Genomic DNA, 21,911 nt, shown 5'->3' with positions numbered 1-21,911 from the left:
CCTTGTAACCTCCCCAGCGCTTAGTACAGTGCTTGGCACATAGTAAGCGCTTAATAAATGCCATCCTTACTATTCCCACTGAGCCACGCCGCTTCTAACCCGTTCACCTTGTAACCTCCCCAGCGCTTAGTACAGTGCTTGGCACATAGTAAGCGCTTAATAAATGCCATCCTTACTATTTCCACCGAGCCTCGCCGCTTCTCCATACATTCCGCCGATGGGTCGATCCAAATTCAACCGTATCTATTGAGCGCTTACTGTGTGCAGAGCACTGTACTAAGCGCTTAATCCCGAGGAAGCTGCTCTAAAGTGGATTTTCCTTAGAGCCCGAACCCCCCGGTGACCGTTGGACGTCCCCCAGCTCACCAACACGGCCCTCTGCCCCTCTCCCCGGCGCTCGGCTCCGTCTCTATCTGTTCCCAACTTGGACTTCCCAAGCGCTTAGTACAGTGCTCTGCACACAGTAAGCGCTCAATAAGTACAATTGAATGAGTGAATGAATGCTCCACACTCAGCACGCGCTCAATAAATACCGAGGGTTGATGAATTGATTTCCCCATCTGTGCATCGGTCTATGTTTTTCCACTGTTGGGTAGGGACCGTCTCTCTAGGTTGCCAACTTGTACTTCCCAAGCGCTTAGTACAGTGCTCTGCACACAGTAAGCGCTCAATAAGTACGATTGAATGAATGAATGAATGCTCCGCACTCAGCACACGCTCAATAAATGCCAAGGGTTGATGAATTGATTTCCCCGTCTGTGCATCGGTCTATGTTTTTCCACTGTTGGGTAGGGACCGTCTCTCTAGGTTGCCAACTTGTACTTCCCAAGCGCTTAGTACAGTGCTCTGCACACAGTAAGCGCTCAATAAATACGATGGATTGATTGATTGATATTGATTTTTCCGCCTCTGCGACCCATCTCGATGCAATCCGCCCCTCTGCCCTGCAGTCTGGAAGGAATTGATCTGTCCTGGAAAGCAGAACTGTTACCGACGGTCAAGGTAAATGGGATTTTATTTAATTTTCCGGGGGGGAGAGCTCAGTGGACGTTTCCAGCGGTCCTTTCAATCAATCAATCGTATTTATTGAGCGCTTACTGTGTGCAGAGCACTGAACTAAGCGCTTGGGAAGTCCAAGTTGGCAACATATAGAGACAGTCGCTACCCAACAGTGGGCTCACAGTCTAAAAGTCACAGTCCTTTCTTCTGGGGACTGTTGGAAGTATATATATAAATATATATAAAACTATATATATAAATAAATATATGTATACACACACACACATATACTCATTCATTCATTCAATCGTATTTATTAAGCGCTTACTGTGTGCAGAGCACTGTACTAAGCGCTTGGGAAGTCCAAGTTGGCAACATATAGCGTCGGTCCCTACCCAACAGTGGGCTCACAGTCTAGAAGACTGCGTAGATATATATATATATATATATATATGTATGCACGCATGCATGCATGCATGCATGCATGTGCATATATACATGCATGTAAATATACACACATATGTATATATGTATATTATATGCATATAATACAATATCTAACACACACCTATAAACATATATAACATCATATACACATAATACATTATATAATACACACACATATATAAACATATATACACATATAACATTGCATACACATAATATAATACACACATATATGAACATATATACACATATAACATTATATGCATACAATACAATGTATAATACACACACATATATAAACATATATACACATATAACATTGTATACATATAATCGAATATATAATACACACACACACATATGAACGTATATACACATATAACATTATATGCATACAATACAATGTGTGACCTTGGACAAGTCACTTCACTTCTCTGAGCCTCAGTTACCTCATCTGTAAAATGGGGATTAAGACTGTGAGCCCCATGTGGGACAACTTGATCACCTTGTATCCACTCCCAGCGCTTAGAACAGTGCTCTGCACATAGTAAGCGCTTAACAAATGCCATTATTATTATTATTATTATTATTATTATTATACATTCACACATATATAAACATATATACACATATAGCATTATATACATATAATCCAATATATAATACACACACATATATAAACATATATACATATATGTTTATGTGTGTGTACATATATATGTGTGTGTGTGTATATATATGTATACACACTTATTTATATAACAATAATAATAATGATGGTATTTGTTAAGCGCTTATTATGTGCCAAGCACTGTTCCAAGCGCTGGGATAGATACAAGCTTATCAGGTTGTCCCACTTTTTTATGTACTTTTATATACTATATATAGCTTCGTAGAAATGCACTTTTATATGTACTTTTATATACTATATATAGCTTCATAGAAATGCACTTTTATGCATACTTTTATATACTATACATAGCTTCATAGAAATGTGCTTTTATATGCTATACATGGCTTTAGAATATATACTTTTATATACTATATATAGGTTCATATATATGCTTTTATAAATTATGTAGCTTTACATTTTTGCTTTTATGTATGCTTTTATTTACTACATATAGTTTTTTTATGTGCACTCATACTTTTATACATACTTTTGTACTTTTATATTTATACTTGTATATATACTTTTATATCCCATATGTAGTTTTAGATGTGTACTTTATATAAGTATAACTTTATAAGTATGTAAAGTTTTAAGTTTATATATGTACTTTTGTGCTTTTATATATACTTTATACCCTATATTACATATATACTTTTATATCCTATATATAGTTACACATATACTTTCACATATACTTTTATACCCTATATATAGTTTTATATATGCTTTTAAATGCTATATATATTATTATATGTATGCTTATATGTATATTTCTATATATTATATGTAGTTATATATATATACTTTGTACTTTTATATTTATAAATATATATTCAAGCCCTTCCCCTCCCCACAGCACTTGTGTATACTTGTGCATATTTATTACTCTATTCACTTAATTTTATCATTTATTATTAAGAGAAGCAGCGTGGCTCAGTGGAAAGAGCCTGGGCTTTGGAGTAGGAGGTCATGGGTTCAAATCCCGGCTCCGCCAACTGTCCGCTGGGTGAGTCTGAGCAAGTCACTTGACTTCTCTGGGCCTCAGTTCCCTCATCTGGAAAATGGGGATGAAGACTGTGAGCCCCCCGTGGGACAACCTGCTCACCTTATATCCCCCCCCCCCCCCCCCAGTGCTTAGAACAGTGCTTGGCACATAGTAAGCGCTTAACAAATGCCATTATTATTATTATTATTATTATTATTATCCTTGTAACCTCCCCAGCGCCTAGAACAGTGTTTTGCACATAGTAAGGGCTTAATAAATGCCATTATTATTATTATTATTAACGATGTACATATAATTGTATTTATTCTGATGGTATTGATGCCTGTCTACTTGATTTGTCATCTGTCTCCCCCTTCTAGACCATGAGCCCGTCGTCGGATAGGGACCATCTCTATCTGTTGCCGACCTGTGCTTCCCAAGCGCTTAGTACAGTGCTCGGCACACAGGAAGCGCTTAATAAATACGATGGAATGAATGAATGGATGAGCTTCCTTTCCTTCCTACTCTGCCTTCTGCGTGGCCCTGGTTGGCTCTTCTATCTCCCCCAGCGCTTAGAACAGTGCTTGGCGCATAGTAAGCGCTTAACAAGTACCATTGTCATTCATTCGTTCATTCAATCATATTTATTGAGCGCTTACTGTGTGCATAGCACTGTACTAAGCGCTTGGGAAGTCCAAGTCGGCAACATAGAGAGATGGTCCCTACCCCACAATGGGCTCACAGCCTAGAAGGGGGAGACTGATAACAAAACAAAACGTACAGACAGGTGTCAATACCGTCAGAATAAATAGAATTATAGCCCTAATAATAATAATGATGGCATTTATTAAGCGCTTACTATGTGCCAAGCGCCGTTCTAAGCGCTGGGGAGGTTACAAGGTGATCAGGTTGTCCCACGGGGAGCTCACGGCCTTCATCCCCGTTTTCCAGATGAGGGAACTGAGGCCCACAGAAGTGAAGTGACTTGGCCAAGCTGAGAATTGGTGGAGCTGGGATTTGAACCCATGACCTCTGACTCCCAAGCCTGGGCTCATTCCACTGAGCCACGCTGCTTTATATAATGGCATTTATTAAGCGCTTACTATGTGCCAAGCACTGTTCTAAGCACTGGGGAGGTTACGAGGTGATGAGGTTGTCCCACGGGGGGCTCACAGTCTCCATCCCCATTTTCCAGATGAGGGAACTGAGGCCCAGAGAAGTGAAGTGACTTGGCCAAGGTCACCCAGCTGACAAGCGGCCGAGCCGGGATTTGAACCCATGACCTCCGACTCCAAAGCCCGGGCTCTTTCCACTGAGCCACGCTGCCTTATATAATGGCATTTATTAAGCGTTTACTATGTGCCAAGCACTGTTCTAAGCGCTGGGGAGGTTACAAGGTGATCAGGTTGTCCCACGGGGGGCTTACAGTCTCCATCCCCATTTGGCAGATGAGGGAACTGAGGCCTAGAGAAGTGAAGTGACTCGCCCAAAGTCACACAGCTGACAAGCGGCGGAGGCAGGATTTGAACCCATGGCCTCAACGGAACACGTAGACAGGCGACGAAACACGTAGACGGGTAAATAAAAGGAAACTTTGCCCCTTTTCAGGCCGTCACGCTGAAACTCGAAGAGCATCCGGCATTTTCACATCTGGTGCTACGCGTGCCAGCTCTCGACGGAAACAAGGTACCCGGGGGGGGGCCGAAAAAGCGGGGTTTGGGGGAGACCAGCACAGATCTAGTAGTAATAATAATAATAATAGTAATAATAATAATAATAATAATAATAGCATTTATTAAGTGCTTACTATGTGCCAAGCACTGTTCTAAGCGCTGGGGAGGTTACAGGGTGATCAGGTTGTCCTACGGGGGGGGCTCCCAGTCTTCATCCATAAATGCCATTATCATTATTGTTGTTATTATTTTTTTTATTAGATTTTTTAATATCAAATTGAATATTTTATTATTAGAGCAGCAGCATGGCCCAGTGGAAAGAGCCCAGGCTTTGGAGTCAGAGGTCGTGGGTTCAAATTCCGGCTCCGCCACTCATCAGCTGGGTGACTTTGGGCGAGTCACTTCACTTCTCTGGGCCTCAGTTCCCTCATCTGGAAAATGGGGGTGAAGACTGGGAGCCCCACGTGGGACAACTCGATCAGCTTGTATCCCCCCCCCCCCACCCCCAGCGCTTAGAACAGTGCTCTGCACATAGTAAGCGCTTAACAAATGCCAACATTATTATTATTATCATTATTTATCCCCATTTGACAGATGAGGGAACTGAGGCCCAGAGAAGTGAAGTGACTTGCCCAGAGTCACCCTGCTGACAAGTGGCGGAGCCGGGATTTGAACCCATGACCTCTGACTCCAAAGCCCGGGCTCTTTTCCACTGAGGCACGCTGCTTCTCTAGGGAGACGGTCCCTACCCAACAATGGGCTCCCGGTCTAGAATAATATTATTATTATTACAAATCGGCAACATAATAATAATAATAATAATAATAATGATGGCATTTATTAAGCGCTTACTATGTGCAAAGCACTGTTCTAAGCGCTGGGGAGGTTACAAGGTGATCGGGTTGTCCCCCGGGGGCCTCACAATCTTCATCCCCATTTTCCAGATGAGGTCACTGAGGCCCAGAGAAGTGAAGCGACTTGTCCAAAGGCACACAGCTGACAATTGGCAGAGCCGGGATTTGAACCCAGGACCTCTGACTCCAAAGCCCGGTCTCTTTCCACTGATCCATGCTGCTCCTCTGTCTGTTAGGTGCCTGCTATGTGGCAGATGCTGTACTAAGCGCTCGATTAGATGCAAGCTAATCAAGTTGGCACCGTCCCTGTCCCCGATGGGGCTCACAGTCCTTATAGAGAAGCAGCGTGGCTCAGTGGGAAGAGCCCGGGCTTTGGAGTCAGAGGTCATGGGTTCAAATCCTGACCTTGCCAATTGTCAGCTGGGTGACTTTGGGCAAGTCACTTCACTTCTCTGGGCCTTAGTTACCTCATCTGTAAAATGGGGATGAAGACTGTGAGCCCCCCGTGGGACAACCCGATCTCCTTGTAACCTCCCCAGTGCTTAGAACAGTGCTTGGCACATAGTAAGCGCTTAATAAACGCCATCATTATTATTATTATTGTTATTAGGTGACTTCTCTGTGCCTCAGTTCCCTCATCTGTAAAATGAGGATGAAGACTGTGAGCCCCCCGTGGGACAACCCGATCACCTTGTAACCTCCCCGGCGCTTAGTACAGTGCTTTGCACATAGTAAGCCCTTAACAAATACCATCATCGTTATTATTATTATTATTACTTCACTTCTCTGGGCCTCAGTTCCCTCACCTGTAAAATGGGGATGAAGACTGTGAGTCCCCCGTGGGACAACCCGATCACCTTGTAACCTCCCCAGTGCTTAGAACAGTGCTTGGCACATAGTAAGCGCTTAATAAATGCCATCATCGTCATTATTATTACTTTACTTCTCCGTACCTCAGTTCCCTCACCTGCAAAATGGGGATGAAGACTGTGAGCCCCCCGTGGGACAACTTGATCACCTTGTCACCTCCCCAGCGCTTAGAACGGTGCTTTGCACATAGTAAGCGCTTAATAAATACCATCATCATTATTATTATTATTATTTGGAGCCAGAGGTCATGGGTTCAAACCCCGGCCCCACCAATTGTCGGCTGTGTGACTTTGAGCAAGTCACTTCACTTCTCTGGGCCTCAGTTCCCTCATCTGTCAAATGGGGATGGAGACTGTGAGCCCCCCTGTGGGACAACCTGATCACCTTGTCACCTCCCCGCCGCTTAGAGCAGTGCTTTGTACATAGTAAGCACTTAACAAATACCTTCATCATTATTATTATTACTTCACTTCTCTGGGCCTCAGTTCCCTCATCTGTCAAATGGGGATGAAGACTGTGAGCCCCACATGGGACACCCTGATCACCTTGTAACCTCTCCAGCGCTTAGAATGGTGCTTGGCACATAGTAAGCGCTTAATAAATGCCATTATTATCATTATTATTATTATTATTACTATCCCCATTTGACAGATGAGGGAACTGAGGCCCAGAGAAGTGAAGGGGCTCGCCCAAGGCAGTATTTTCTGTTTCAGTTTACCGTGGACTGTGAGTTCTTCAGGGAAGACTTGAGGACCAGCGAGCTGCCCGTAACTCACCTCTTTTCTCTCGGTAGGTCGTTCCCCGTCCCGCCCGGCGGGATGAGCCTTTCCCGCCTGGCAGCCCGTCCCTTGGGATTTGGGAAGTTTGGGAGGTTGAGGGGTGGGATTGACGAGACATTCATTCATTCAATTGTATTTATTGAGCGCTTACTGTGTGCACAGCACCGTACTAAGCGCTTGGGAAGTCCAAGTCGGCAACATCTAGAGATGGTCTCTACCCAACAGTGGGCCCATTTTACTTATTTTGGGGCTTATTTTTATTTTGGGCTTATTTTTTGGGCTTATTTTTATTTTGGGCTTATTTTTTATTAAATCTTATTATTAAATTAAATCAAATAATTATTAAATTAATAATTAAATTTTATTAAACTTTTAGACTGTGAGCCCACTGTTGGGTAGGGACTGTCTCTATATTTTGCCAACTTGTACTTCCCAAGCACTTAGTACAGTGCTCTGCACACAGTAAGCGCTCAATAAATACGATTGATGATGATAGAAGGGGGAGACAGACGACAAAACAAAACATATAAACCAAATAAAATAAATAGAATAAATATGTATGTACAAGTAAAATAAATTCATTCATTTATTCAGTAGTATTTACTGAGCGCTTACTGTGTGCAGAGCACTGGACTAAGTGCTTGGGAAGTACAAGTTTTTAACAGATAGAGACGGTCCCTACCCAACAGCAGGCTCACGGTCTAGAAGGGGGAGACAGAGAACAAAACAAAACATATAAACCAAATAAAATAAATAGAATAAATATGTACAAGTAAAATTCATTCATTCATTCAATCATATTTATTGAGCGCTTACTGCGTGCAGAGCGCTGTACTAAGCGCTTGGGAAGTCCAAGTCGGCAGCATCTAGAGACGGTCCCTACCCAACAGCGGGCTCACAGGCTAGAAAGGGGAGACAGGGAACAAAAGAAAACATATAAACCAAATAAAATACATAGAATAAATATTCATTCATTCATTCAGTCGTCTTTATTGAGCGCTTACTGTGTGCAGAGCACTGTGCTAAGCGCTTGGGAAGTACAAGCTTGCAACATGTAGAGACGGTCCCTACCCAACAGCGGGCTCACAGTCGAGAAGGGGGAGACAGACAACAAAACAAAACATATAAACCAAATAAAATACATAGAATAAATATGTACAAGTAAAATGAATTCATTCATTCATTCAGTCGTATTTATTGAGCGCTTACCATGTGCAGAGCACTGGACTAAGCGCTTGGGAAGGCCAGGTCGGCAACATCTAGAGACGGTCCCTACCCAGCGGCGGGCTCACAGTCGAGAAGGGGGAGACAGACAACAAAACAAAACATATAAACCAAATAAAATACATAGAATAAATATGTACAAGTAAAATGAATTCATTCATTCAATCGTATTTATTGAGCGCTTACTGTGTGCAGAGCGTGCATCTAGCTTTAATTCTATTTGTTCTGACGATTTTGACCCCCGTCCACGTTTGGTTTTGTCGTCTGTCTCCCCCTTCAATAAATATGATTGAATGAATGAATGAATGAATGAACAGTGAGCTCCCAGTCTAGAAGAAGGGCAGTGACTTGCTCAAGGTCACACAGCAGCCTCGTGGCGGGGGCGGGATTAGAACCCACAACCTCGGGCTTCCAAGTCCCACGGGGTCTCCCAGTCTCCATTCCAGTCTCAAGCGCTTAGTACAGTGCTGTGCACACAGTAAGCGCTCAATAAATACGATTGATTGAATGAATGAATGAATGAACAGTGGGCTCCCAGTCTAGCAGAAGGGCAGTGACTTGCTCAAGGTCACAGCAGCCTCGTGGCGGAGCCGAGATTAGAACCCACAACGTCGGGCTTCCAAGTCCCACGTGGGGCTCCCAGTCTCAAGCGCTTAGTACAGTGCTCTGCACACAGTAAGCACTCAATAAATATGATTAATGAATGAACGAATGAACAGAGGGCTCCCAGTCTAGAAGAAGGGAAGTGACTTGCTCAAGGTCACACAGCAGCCTCGTGGCGGGGCCGGGATTAGAACCCACAACCTCAGGCTTCCAAGTCCCACGTGGGGCTCCCAGTCTCCAGCGCTTAGTACAGTGCTCTGCACACAGTAAGCGCTCAATAAATACAATTGAATGAATGAATGAACAGTGGGCTCCCAGTCTAGCAGAAGGGCAGTGACTTGCTCAAGGTCACACAGCAGCCTCGTGGCGGGGGCGGGATTAGAACCCACAACCTCGGGCTTCCAAGTTCCACGTGGGACTCCCAGTCTCCATTCCAGTCTCAAGCACTTAGTACAGTGCTGTGCACACAGTAGGCGCTCAATAAATATGATTGAATGAATGATTGAACAGTGGGCTCCCAGTCTAGAAGAAGGGAAGTGACTTGCTCAAGGTCACACAGCAGCCTTGTGGCGGGGCCAGGATTAGAACCCACAACCTCGGGCTTCCAAGTCCCACGTGGGGCTCCCAGTCTCCAGCGCTTAGTACAGTGCTCTGCACACAGTAAGCGCTCAATAATTACGATTGAATGAATGAATGAATGAACAGTGGGGTCCCAGTCTAGAAAAAGGGAAGTGACTTGCTCAAGGTCACACAGCAGCCTTGTGGCGGGGCCGGGATTAGAACCCACAACGTCGGGCTTCCAAGTCCCCTGTGGGGCTCCCAGTCTCCAGCGCTTAGTACAGTGCTCTGCACACAGTAAGTACTCAATAAATACGATTAATGAATGAATGAGTGAACAGAGTGCTCCCAGTCTAGAAGAAGGGCAGTGACTTGCTCGAGGTCACACAGCAGCCTTGTGGCGGGGCCGGGATTAGAACCCACAACCTCGGGCTTCCAAGTCCCACATGGGGCTCCCAGTCTCCAGCGCTTAGTACAGTGCTCTGCACACAGTAAGCGCTCAATAAATACAATTGAATGAATGAATGAACAGTGGGCTCCCAGTCTAGCAGAAGGGCAGTGACTTGCTCAAGGTCACACAGCAGCCTCGTGGCGGAGCCGGGATTAGAACCCACAACCTCGGGCTTCCAAGTCCCACGTGGGGCTCCCAGTCTCAGTGCTCTGCACACAGTAAGCACTCAATAAATACGATTAATGAATGAATGAATGAACAGAGGGCTCCCAGTCTAGAAGAAGGGAAGTGACTTGCTCAAGGTCACACAGCAGCCTCGTGGCGGGGCCGGGATTAGAACCCACAACCTCAGGCTTCCAAGTCCCACGTGGGGCTCCCAGTCTCCAGCGGTTAGTACAGTGCTCTGCACACAGTAAGCGCTCAATAAATATGATTGAATGAATGAACAGTGGGCTCCCAGTCTAGAAGAAGGGAAGTGACTTGCTCAAGGTCACACAGCAGCCTCGTGGCGGAGCCGGGATTAGAACCCACAACCTCGGGCTTCCAAGTCCCACGTGGGGCTCCCAGTCTCCAGCGCTTAGTACAGTGCTCTGCACGCAGTAAGCACTCAATAATTGCGATTGAATGAATGAATGAACAGTGGGCTCCCAGTCTAGAAGAAGGGCAGTGACTTGCTCAAGGTCACACAGCAGCCTCGTGGCGGGGCTGGGATTAGAACCCACAACCTCAGGCTTCCAAGTCCCACGTGGGGCTCCCAGTCTCCAGCGCTTACTACAGTGCTCTGCACGCAGTAAGCACTCAATAATTACGATTGAATGAATGAATGAACAGTGGGCTCCCAGTCTAGAAAAAGGGAAGTGACTTGCTCAAGGTCACACAGCAGCCTCGTGGCGGGGCCGGGATTAGAACCCACAACGTCGGGCTTCCCAGTCCCACGTGGGGCTCCCAGTCTCAAGCGCTTAGTACAGTGCTCTGCACACAGTAAGCACTCAATAAATACGATTAATGAATGAATGAATGAACAGAGGGCTCCCAGTCTAGAAGAAGGGAAGTGACTTGCTCAAGGTCACACAGCAGCCTCGTGGTGGGGCCGGGATTAGAACCCACAACCTCGGGCTTCCAAGTCCCACGTGGGGCTCCCAGTCTCAAGTGCTTAGTACAGTGCTCTGCACACAGTAAGCACTCAATAAATACGATTAATGAATGAATGAGTGAACAGAGGGCTCCCAGTCTAGAAGAAGGGCAGTGACTTGCTCGAGGTCACACAGCAGCCTTGTGGCGGGGCCGGGATTAGAACCCACAACCTCGGGCTTCCAAGTCCCACATGGGGCTCCCAGTCTCCAGCGCTTAGTACAGTGCTCTGCACACAGTAAGCGCTCAATAAATGCGACTGAACAGATCCCCATTAATACCGAGCGGTTCATTCAACAGGGTTGTCGTCGAGGACGATCGCGTTGCCTTCCCCCGGTTTAGTCCATCACGTTCAGCTCCTGAACTTCGGACAGGTAACCCCCTTTCCCGGGGGAGGACTCGAACTCGGGGCTTTCCCCTGCCGTTCCGTGTTTTCCGCGGGCGAACCCACCGTGGTGTCTTTTTCTTTTTTTTCTTTTTTCTTTTATTTTTATTTTTATTAAATTTTATTATTAAATTAAATGAATTATTAAATTTTTAATTAATTTTTTAAATTATATTTATTTTTTATCTTTTAATTTTTGTCTTTTTTCCCCCCGTCCCGCGCTCATAGATCTACCAGGCGTTCAAAATCAACGTGGTGAGCAGTTGCCAGAGGGCCAGAGGTAATCCTGCTTTCTCACATCTCCTGTGTGACCTGGGGCAAGTCGCTTCACGTCTCTGGGCCTCAGTTCCTTCATCTGGAAATAATAATAATAATGATGATAATCATGATGATGGCATTTATTAAGCGCTTACTATGTGCCAAGCACTGTTTTAAGCGCTGGGGAGGTTACAAGGTGATCAGGTTGTCCCACGGGGGGCTCACAGTCTTCATAATTAATAATAATAATAATAATGATGGCATTTATTAAGCGCTTACTATGTGCCAAGCACTGTTCTAAGCGCTGGGGAGGTTACAAGGTGATCAGGTTGTCCCATGGGGGGCTCACAGTCTTCATAATAATAATAATAATAATAAGGATGGCATTTATTAAGCGCTTACTATGTGCCAAGCACTGTTCTAAGCACTGGGGAGGTTACAAGGTGATCAGGTTGTCCCATGGGGGGCTCACAGTCTTCATAATTAATAATAATAATAATGATGTCATTTATTAAGCACTTACTATGTGCCAAGCACTGTTCTAAGCGCTGGGGAGGTTACAAGGTGATCAGGTTGTCCCACGGGGGGCTCACAGTCTTCATAATAATAATAATAATAATAATGACAGTTATTAAGTGCTTACTATGTGCCAAGCACTGTTCTAAGCGCTGGGGAGGTTACAGGGTGATCAGGTTGTCCCACGGGGGGCTCACAGTCTTCATAATAATAACAATAATAATGATGGCATTTATTAAGCGCTTACTATGTGCCAAGCACTGTTCTAAGCGCTGGGGAGGTTACAAGGTGATCAGGCTGTCCCACGGGGGGGCTCACACAGCTTTAATCCCCATTCTCCAGATGAGGGAACCGAGGCCCAGAGAAGTGAAGTGACTGGCCCAAAGTCCCACAGCTGACAGTTGGCGGAGCCGGGATTTGACTGGAAAATGGGGATGAAGACTGGGAGCCCCACGAGGGACAACCTGATCACCTTGTAACCTCCCCAGCGCTTAGAACAGTGCTTGGCACGTAGTAAGCGCTTAATAAATGCCATCATTATTATTATTTTTATTACTGTATCCAACCCAGCACTTAGAACAGTGCTTGGCGCATAGGGTAGGGTAGGAACGGATAGGGACCGTCTCTAGATGTTGCCAACTTGTACTTGCCCAGCGCTTAGTACAGTGCTCTGCACACAGTAAGCGCCCAATAAATACGAATGAAAAGAGCACGCTGTGAAGCGATTGTATTTCTGTTTTCCAGAAAGGAGAGCTGACATCTTCCGCCTTCATATTCCTTGGTCCCATGAAGACTCCCTCACGCTCTCCAAGTACGTGAAAGCGTCTAGACTCCCCCCGCGTCTAGACAGTAAACCCGTCGTGGGCAGGGAACGGATCCCCTACCGTCCCGTGGTCCTCTCCCGAGCGCTTAGTCCAGCGCTCGGCACGCAGTAAGCGCTCAATAAATACGACTGACAAGCAGCGTGGCTCCGTGGGAAGAGCCCGGGCTCGGGAGTCCGAGGACGTGGGTTCTAATCCCGGCTCCGCCGCTTGTCTGCTGGGTGACCTCGGGCCAGTCACTTCACTTCCCTGGGCCTCAGTTCCCTCATCTGGAAGATGGGGATGAAAACTGTGAACCCTGTAATAATAATAATAATGATAGCCCAGAGAAGAATAATAATAATGATGGTATTTGTTAAGCGCTTACTATGTGCCAAGCACTGTTCTAAGCGCTGGGGGGGTGATCGGGTTGGCTCACGTGGGGCTCATGGTCTTCATCCCCATTTTACAGGGGAGGGAACTGAGGCCCAGAGAATAATAATAATAATAATAATGTTGGCATTTGTTAAGCGCTTACTATGTGCAAAGTACTGTTCTAAGCGCTTGGGGGGATACAGAGTGATGAGGTTGTCCCACATGGGGCTCACAGTCTTAATCCCCATTTTACAGATGAGGTAACTGAGGCTCAGAGAACTGAAGTGACTTGCCCAAGGCCACACAGCAGACATGTGGCAGAGCAGGGATTCGAACCCATGACCTCTGACTCCAAAGCCCGGGCTCTTTCCACTGAGCCACGTAATAATGATGGTATTTGCTAAGCGCTTACTATGTGCCAAGCACTGTTCTAAGCACCCGGGAGGTTACAAGGTGATCAGGTTGTCCCACGGGGGGCTCACAGTCTTCATCCCCATTTTACAGGGGAGGGAACTGAGGCCCAGAGAATAATGATAATAATGATGGTATTTGTTAAGCGCTTACTATGTGCCAAGCACTAAGCGCCGGGAAGGTTACAAGGTGATCGGGTCCCACGGGGGGCTCACAGTCTTCACCCCCATTTTCCAGGTGAGGGAACTGAGGCCCAGAGAATAATAATAATAATGATGGTATTTGTTAAGTGCTTACTATGTGCTGAGCACTGTTCTCAGCGCCAGGGGAGATACAAAGTGATCAGGTTGTCCTACGGGGGGCTCACAGTCTTCACCCCCATTTTCCAGGTGAGGGAACTGAGGCCCAGAGAATAATAATAATGATGATGGTATTTGTTAAGCGCTTACTATGTGCTGAGCACCGTTCTCAGCGCCGGGGGAGATACAAAGTGATCAGGTTGTCCTCCGTGGGGCTCACAGTCTCCACCCCCATTTTCCAGGTGAGGGAACTGAGGCCCAGAGAATAATAATAATGATGATGGTATTTGTTAAGCGCTTACTATGTGCTGAGCACCGTTCTCAGCGCCGGGGGAGATACAAAGTGATCAGGTTGTCCAACGGGGGGCTCACAGTCTCCACCCCCATTTTCCAGGTGAGGGAACTGAGGCCCAGAGAATAATAATGATGATATTTGTTAAGCGCTTACTATGTGTTGAGCACCGTTCTCAGCGCTGGGGGAGACACAAGGTGATCAGGTTGTCCCACCTGGGGTTCACGGTTTTAATCCCCATTTTACAGAGGCCCAGAAAAGTAAAATAATAATAATAATAATAATGGCATTTGCTAAGCGCTTACTATGTGCGAAGCACTGTTTTAAGCGCTGGGGGGGATACAAGGTGATCCAGTTGAAACAGCGTGGCTCAGTGGAAAGAGGCCGGGCTTTGGAGTCAGAGGTCATGGGTTCGAATCCCGGCTCCGCCAATTGCCAGCTGGGTGACTTTGGGTGAGTCACTTCACTTCTCTGGGCCTCAGTTGCCTCATCTGGAAAATGATGGGTGTGCCAAGCACTGTTCTAAGCGCCGGGGAGGTTACAAGGTGATCAGGTTGTCCCACGGGGGGGCTTCCGGTCTTTATCCCCATTTGACAGATGAGGGAACTGAGGCAAATATCAATCAATCGTATTTATTGAGCGCTTACTGTGTGCAGAGCACTGGACTAAGCGCTTGGGAAGTCCAAGTTGGCAAAGAGAAGTGAAGTGACTTGCCCAGAGTCACCCAGCTGACAAGTGGCGGAGCGTACTTCCCAAGCGCTTAGTCCAGTGCTCTGCACGCAGTAAGCGCTCAATAAAGTGCTCCCCCTCCACCCCCTCCCCGTCCCCCCCGCCTTACCTCCTTCCCCTCCCCACAGCACCTGTATAATAATAATAATAATAATAATAATGGCATTTACTAAGCGCTTACTATGTGCAAAGCACCGTTCTAAGCGCTGGGGAGGTTACAAGGTGATCACATTATCCCATGGGGGGGATGGGGCGGCTCACACTTCAATCAATCAATCAATCGTATTTATTGAGTGCTTACTGTGTGCAGAGCACTGGACTAAGCGCTTGGGAAGTCCAAGTTGGCAACATGTAGAGCCAATCAATCAGTCAATCGTATTTATTGTATGGATGTATAGATCATCAATCGTATTTATTGAGCGCTTACTGTGTGCAGAGCACTGGACTAAGCGCTTGGGAAGTCCAAGTCGGCAACAGATAGAGCCAGTCAATCAATCAATCAGTCAATCGTATTTATTCTATAGATGTACAGATCATCGATCGTATTTATTGAGCGCTTACTGTATGCAGAGCACTGGACTAAGCGCTTGGGAAGTCCAAGTTGGCAACATATAGAGACAGTCAATCAATCAATCAGTCAATCGTATTTATTGTATAGATGTACAGATCATCGATCGTATTTATTGAGCGCTTACTGTGTGCAGAGCACTGGACTAAGCGCTTGGGAAGTCCAAGTTGGCAACATCTAGAGACAGTCAATCGTATTTATTGTATAGATGTATAGATCATCAATCGTATTTATTGAGCACTTACTGTGTGCAGAGCACTGTACTAAGCGCTTGGGAAGTCCAAGTTGGCAACATATAGAGCCAGTCAATCAATCAGTCAGTCAATTGTATTTATTGTATAGATGTAGAGATCATCGATCGTATTTATTGAGCGCTTACTGTGTGCAGAGCACTGTACTAAGCGCTTGGGAAGTCCCAGTTGGCAACATCTAGAGACAGTCCCTACCCAACAGTGGGCTCACAGTCTAAAAGATGTATAGATGTTTGTACGGATTCATTACTCTATTCATTCTATTTGTACATATTTATTTTATTTCTAGAATAGACGGGTAGGGACCGTCTCTATAGGTTGCCAATTTGCCCTTCCCAAGCGCTTAGTCCAGTGCTCTGCACGCAGAGCACTGTGTGTATATATGTATATATGTTTGTACATATTTATTATTCTATATATTGATTTATTTTATTTGTACATATCTATTCTATTTATTTTATTTTGTCAGTATGTTTGGTTTTGTTCCCCGTCTCCCCCTTTTAGACTGTGAGCCCACTGTTGGGTAGGGACCGTCTGTCTATGTTGCCGACTTGGACTTCCCAAGCGCTTAGTACAGTGCTCTGCACACAGGAAGCGCTCAATAAATACGACTGATTGATTGTTGGGTAGGGACCGTCTCTATATGTTGCCAACTTGGACTTCCCAAGCGCTTAGTCCAGTGCTCTGCCCACAGTAAGCGCTCAATAAATCCGATTGATTGATCGATTGATTGATTCTAGACTGTGAGCCCACCGTTGGGTAGGGACCGTCTCTAGATGTTGCCAACTTGGACTTCCCAAGCGCTTAGTCCAGTGCTCTGCACACAGTAAGCGCTCAATAAATCCGATTGATTGATTCTAGACCGTGAGCCCACTGTCAGGTAGGGACCGTCTCTAGATGTTGCCAACTTGGACTTCCCAAGCGCTTAGTCCCGTGCTCTGCACGCAGTAAGCGCTCAATAAATGCGATTGATTGATTGATTGATTCTAGACTGTGAGCCCACTCTCGGGTAGGGACCGTCTCTAGATGTTGCTGACTTGGACTTCCCAAGCGCTTAGTCCAGCGCTCTGCACACAGTAAGCGCTCAATAAATCCGATTGATTGATTGATTGATTGATTCTAGACTGTGAGCCCACTGTTGGGTAGGGACCGTCTCTAGATGTTGCCAACTTGGACTTCCCAAGCGCTTAGTCCAGTGCTCTGCACACAGTAAGCGCTCAATAAATCCGATTGATTGATCAATTGATTGATTCTAGACTGTGAGCCCACCGTCGGGTAGGGACCGTCTCTAGATGTTGCCGACTTGGACTTCCCAAGCGCTTAGTCCAGTGCTCTGCCCACAGTAAGCGCTCAATAAATCCGATTGATTGATTGATTCTAGACAGTGAGCCCACTGTCGGGTAGGGACCGTCTCTAGATGTTGCCGACTTGGGCTTCCCAAGCGCTTAGTCCAGTGCCCTGCCCACAGTAAGCGCTCAATAAATCCGATTGATTGATCGATTGATTGATTCTAGACTGTGAGCCCACCGTCGGGTAGGGACCGTCTCTAGATGTTGCCAACTTGGACTTCCCAAGCACTTAGTACAGTGCTCTGCCCACAGTAAGCGCTCAGTAAATCCGATTGATTGATCGATTGATTGATTCTAGACTGTGAGCCCACTGTCGGGTAGGGACCGTCTCTAGATGTTGCCGACTTGGACTTCCCAAGCGCTTAGTCCAGTGCTCTGCACACAGGAAGCGCTCAATAAATACGATTGATTGATTGATTGATTGATTGATTCTAGGCTGTGAGCCCACTGTCAGGTAGGGACCGTCTCTCGATGTTGCCGACTTGGACTTCCCAAGCGCTTAGTCCAGTGCTCTGCACACAGGAAGCGCTTAATACATATGATTGATTGATTGATTGATTGATTGAAAGGCGAGGGTGGTGGCTGAGGAAATGTCTCCTTTCAGAGCTCCCTCTCGGACAGACCTCTCTGCGAAGCTGCACGTCGCCCAGCCGGAAAACGACAGCAGCGTGGCCGTGTTGGAGATGTACACCGCGTCCGATTGCCAGTACGAAGTAAGCGGCGAAAACGGACACCTTTCCCTCCTTTTTCCCGGGATGCGGGGAATTTGGGTGTAAACAGAGTCCCGCACCGAGCCCCCAGCCGGCTGCCCCTAACGCACCTCTTTACTCTTCCTTCCCAAGCGCTTAGTCCGGTGCGCTGCACACAGTAAGCGCCCAATAAATACGATGGAATGAATGAATGCCGTAACTCACCTCTTTTCATTCCCAACTTGTCCTTCCCAAGCGCTTAGTCCGGTGCACTGCACGCAGTAAGCGCTCAATAAAGACGATTGAATGAATGAATGAATTCAGTCTTCTTTATTGAGCGCTTACTGTGTGCAGAGCACCGGACTGAGCGAATGAATGAATGAATTCAATCGTCTTTGTTGAGCGCTTACTGTGTGCAGAGCACCGGACTGAGCGATTGAATGAATGAATGAATTCAATCTTCTTTATTGAGCGCTTACTGTGTGCAGAGCACCGGACTAAGCGATTGAATGAATGAATGAATGAATGAATTCAATCGTCTTTATCGAGCGCTTACTGTGTGCAGAGCACCGGACCAAGCGCTTGGGAAGTCCAAGTTGGCAACATCTAGAGACGGTCCCTACCCAACAACGGGCTCACAGTCTAGAAGGGGGAGACGGAGAACAAAACAAAACATATTCACAAAATAAAGTAAATAGAATAAATATGCACAAGCACTGTACTAAGTGCTTGGGAAGTCCAAGTTGGCAACATCTAGAGATGGTCCCTATCTGACAGCAGGCTCACAGTCTAGAAGGGGGAGACAGGCAACAAAACAGAACGTTTTAACAAAATAAAATAAATATGTACAAGTAAAATAAATAAATAGAGTAATCAATATATCCCAGCCCGAGCGTTTGGCTGGGTTTGAAGGGAAAGTTATTCGGCCTCGGGCCATTTTCCCTTTGGGATCCTTTTCCGGTTGTTGATAGCAGTTGGGGGAAATGGCAGTCATTCATTCACTCAGTCGTCTTGAACTCTGACTCCATTCATTCATTCAGTTGTATTTATTGAGCACCTACTGTGTGCAGAGCACTGGACTAAGCACTTGGGAAGTCCAAGTTCGGAACATATAGAAATGGTCCCTACCCGACAGCGGGCTCACAGTCTAGAAGGGGGAGACAGACGACAAAACAGAACATATTAACAAATAAAATAAATAGAATAAATATGTACAAGTAAAATAAAGAAATAAATAGAGTAATAAATATATCCAGGCCGGAGCGTTTGGCTGGATTTGACGGGAAAGGTATTCGGCCTCGGGCCATTTTTCCTTTGGGATCCTTTTCTTTTCCGGCTGTTGATGGCAGTCGGGGGAAATAGCAGTCGTTCATTCATTCAATCGTCTTTATTGAGCGCTGACTGTGTGCAGAGCACTGGACTAAGCGCTTGGGAAGTCCAAGTTGGCAACGTATAGAGACGGTCCCTACCCAACAGCGGGCTCACAGTCTAGAAGGGGGAGACAGAAAACAGAGCATATTAACAAAATAAAATAAATAGAATAAATATGTACAAGTAAAATAAAGAAATAAATAGAGTAATAAATATATCCCGGCCGGAGAGTTTGGCTGGATTTGACGGGAAAGTTATTCGGCCTTGGGCCATTTTTCCTTTGGGATCATTTTCTTTTCCAGTTGATAGCAGTCCGGGGAAATAGCAGTATTCATTCACTCAATCATCTTTATTGAGTGCTCACTGTGTGCAGAGCACTGTACTAAGCGCTGGGGAAGTCCAAGTTGGCAACATCTAGAGACGGTCCCTACCCAACAGCGGGCTCACAGTCAAGAAGGGGGAGACAGACGACAAAACAAAACCTATAAACCAAATAAAATAAATAGAATAAATATGTACAAGTAAAATAAAGAAAGAGAGTAATCAATATATCCTGGCCAGAGCATTTGGCTGGATTTGACGGGAAAGGTATTCGGCCTCAGGCCATTTTCCCTTTGGGATCCTGTTCTTTTCCGGTTGTTGATAGCAGTCGGGGGAAATAGCAGTTGTTCATTCACTCAATCGTATTTATTGAGCGCTTACTGTGTGCAGAGCACTGGACTAAGCGCTTGGGAAGTCCAAGTTGGCAACATCTAGAGACAGTCCCTACCTGACAGCGGGCTCACAGTCGAGAAGGGGGAGACAGATGACAAAACAAAACATAGTAACAAAATAAAATAAATAGAATAGATATGTACAAATAAAATAAATAGAGTAATAAATATGTACAAGCATGTATACATCTATACAGGTGCTGTGGGGAGGGGAAGGAGGTCAAGCGGGGGGGCTGGGGAGGAGGAGGAGTGGGTTCAAATCCCGGCTCCGCCAATTGTCAGCTGTGTGACCTTGGGCGAGTCACTTAATCTCTCTGTGCCTATTACCTCTGTAAAATGGGGATGAAGACTGTGAGCCCCCCGTGGGACAACCTGATCACCTTGTATCCCCCCCAGCGCTTAGAACAGTGCTTGGCACATAGTAAGCGCTTAACAAATGCCATTATTATTATTATTATTATTATTATTATTATTATTATTATTTCCACCATGAAAAAGGGAAAAGGGGCAGCATAGGCCTAGTGGAAAAAGCCCAGGGTCGGGAGTCCGAAGTCCTGGGTTCTAATCCCGGCTCCGCCACTCGTCAGCTGTGTGACTTTGGGCAAGTCACTTCACTTCGCTGGGCCTCGGTTCCCTCATCTGGAAAATGGGGATGAAAATGGTGAGCCCCACGAGGGACAACCTGATGACCTCCCCCCTTCTAGACCGTGAGCCCATCGTTGGGTAGGGACCGTCTCTAGATGTTGCCGACTTGCCCTTCCCAAGCGCTTAGTCCAGTGCTCTGCACACAGTTAGTGCTCAATAAATACGATTGAATGAATGAATGACCTTGTATCGACTATCTAGGGACCGTCTCTAGATGTCGCCAACTTGTCCTTCCCAAGCGCTTAGTCCAGTGCTCTGCACACAGTAAGCGCTCAATAAATACGATTGAACGAATGAATGACCTTGTATCTACTATCTAGGGACCGTCTCTAGATGTCGCCGACTTGTCCTTCCCAAGCGCTTAGTACAGTGCTGTGGATGTTGCCAACTTGTACTTCCCAAGCGCTTAGTAAAGTGCTCTGCGCACAATAAGCGCTCAATAAATACGATTGATTGATTGATTAATACGATTGAACAAATGAATGACCTTGTATCTACTATCTAGGGCCCGTCTCTAGATGTCGCCGACTTGTCCTTCCCAAGCGCTTAGTCCAGTGCTCTGTACACAGTAAGCGCTCAATAAATACCATTGAATGAATGAATGCCCTTGTGTCTACTATCTAGGGCCCGTCTCTAGATGTCGCCGACTTGTCCTTCCCAAGCGCTTAGTCCAGTGCTCTGTACACAGTAAGCGCTCAATAAATACCATTGAACGAATGAATGCCCTTGTATCTACTATCTAAGAACCGTCTCTAGATGTTGCCGACTTGTCCATCCCAAGCGCTTAGTACAGTGCTCTGCACACAGTAAGCGCTCAATAAATACAATTGAACGAATGAATGACCTTGTATCTACTATCTAGGGACCGTCTCTAGATGTCGCCGACTTGTCCTTCCCAAGCGCTTAGTACAGTGCTGTGGATGTTGCCAACTTGTACTTCCCAAGCGCTTAGTACAGTGCTCTGCACACAGTAAGCGCTCAATAAATATGATTGATAAATACGATTGAACGAA

At 45.9% G+C, this 21,911-nt stretch overlaps 1 protein-coding gene across 1 annotated transcript in view; it reads left to right on the top strand.

The window, feature by feature from the left end:
- Positions 1–21,911, top strand: part of PGAP1 (post-GPI attachment to proteins inositol deacylase 1) — a 105,020-nt gene that overhangs the window by 51,174 nt on the left and 31,935 nt on the right. The window contains exons 12-18 of the mRNA XM_038749043.1: positions 951–1,002; positions 4,713–4,790; positions 7,215–7,290; positions 11,548–11,621; positions 11,861–11,912; positions 13,151–13,217; positions 18,085–18,193. Coding sequence (XP_038604971.1) covers positions 951–1,002; positions 4,713–4,790; positions 7,215–7,290; positions 11,548–11,621; positions 11,861–11,912; positions 13,151–13,217; positions 18,085–18,193 — 508 coding nt within the window. The remainder of the gene's footprint in view (positions 1–950; positions 1,003–4,712; positions 4,791–7,214; positions 7,291–11,547; positions 11,622–11,860; positions 11,913–13,150; positions 13,218–18,084; positions 18,194–21,911) is intronic.

This window comes from Tachyglossus aculeatus, chromosome 7 (assembly GCF_015852505.1).
Source record: "Tachyglossus aculeatus isolate mTacAcu1 chromosome 7, mTacAcu1.pri, whole genome shotgun sequence".
NCBI lineage: Eukaryota > Metazoa > Chordata > Mammalia > Monotremata > Tachyglossidae > Tachyglossus > Tachyglossus aculeatus.
Note: the sequence above shows the minus strand (reverse complement) of the source record. Positions and strands in the feature narration are given on the sequence as shown.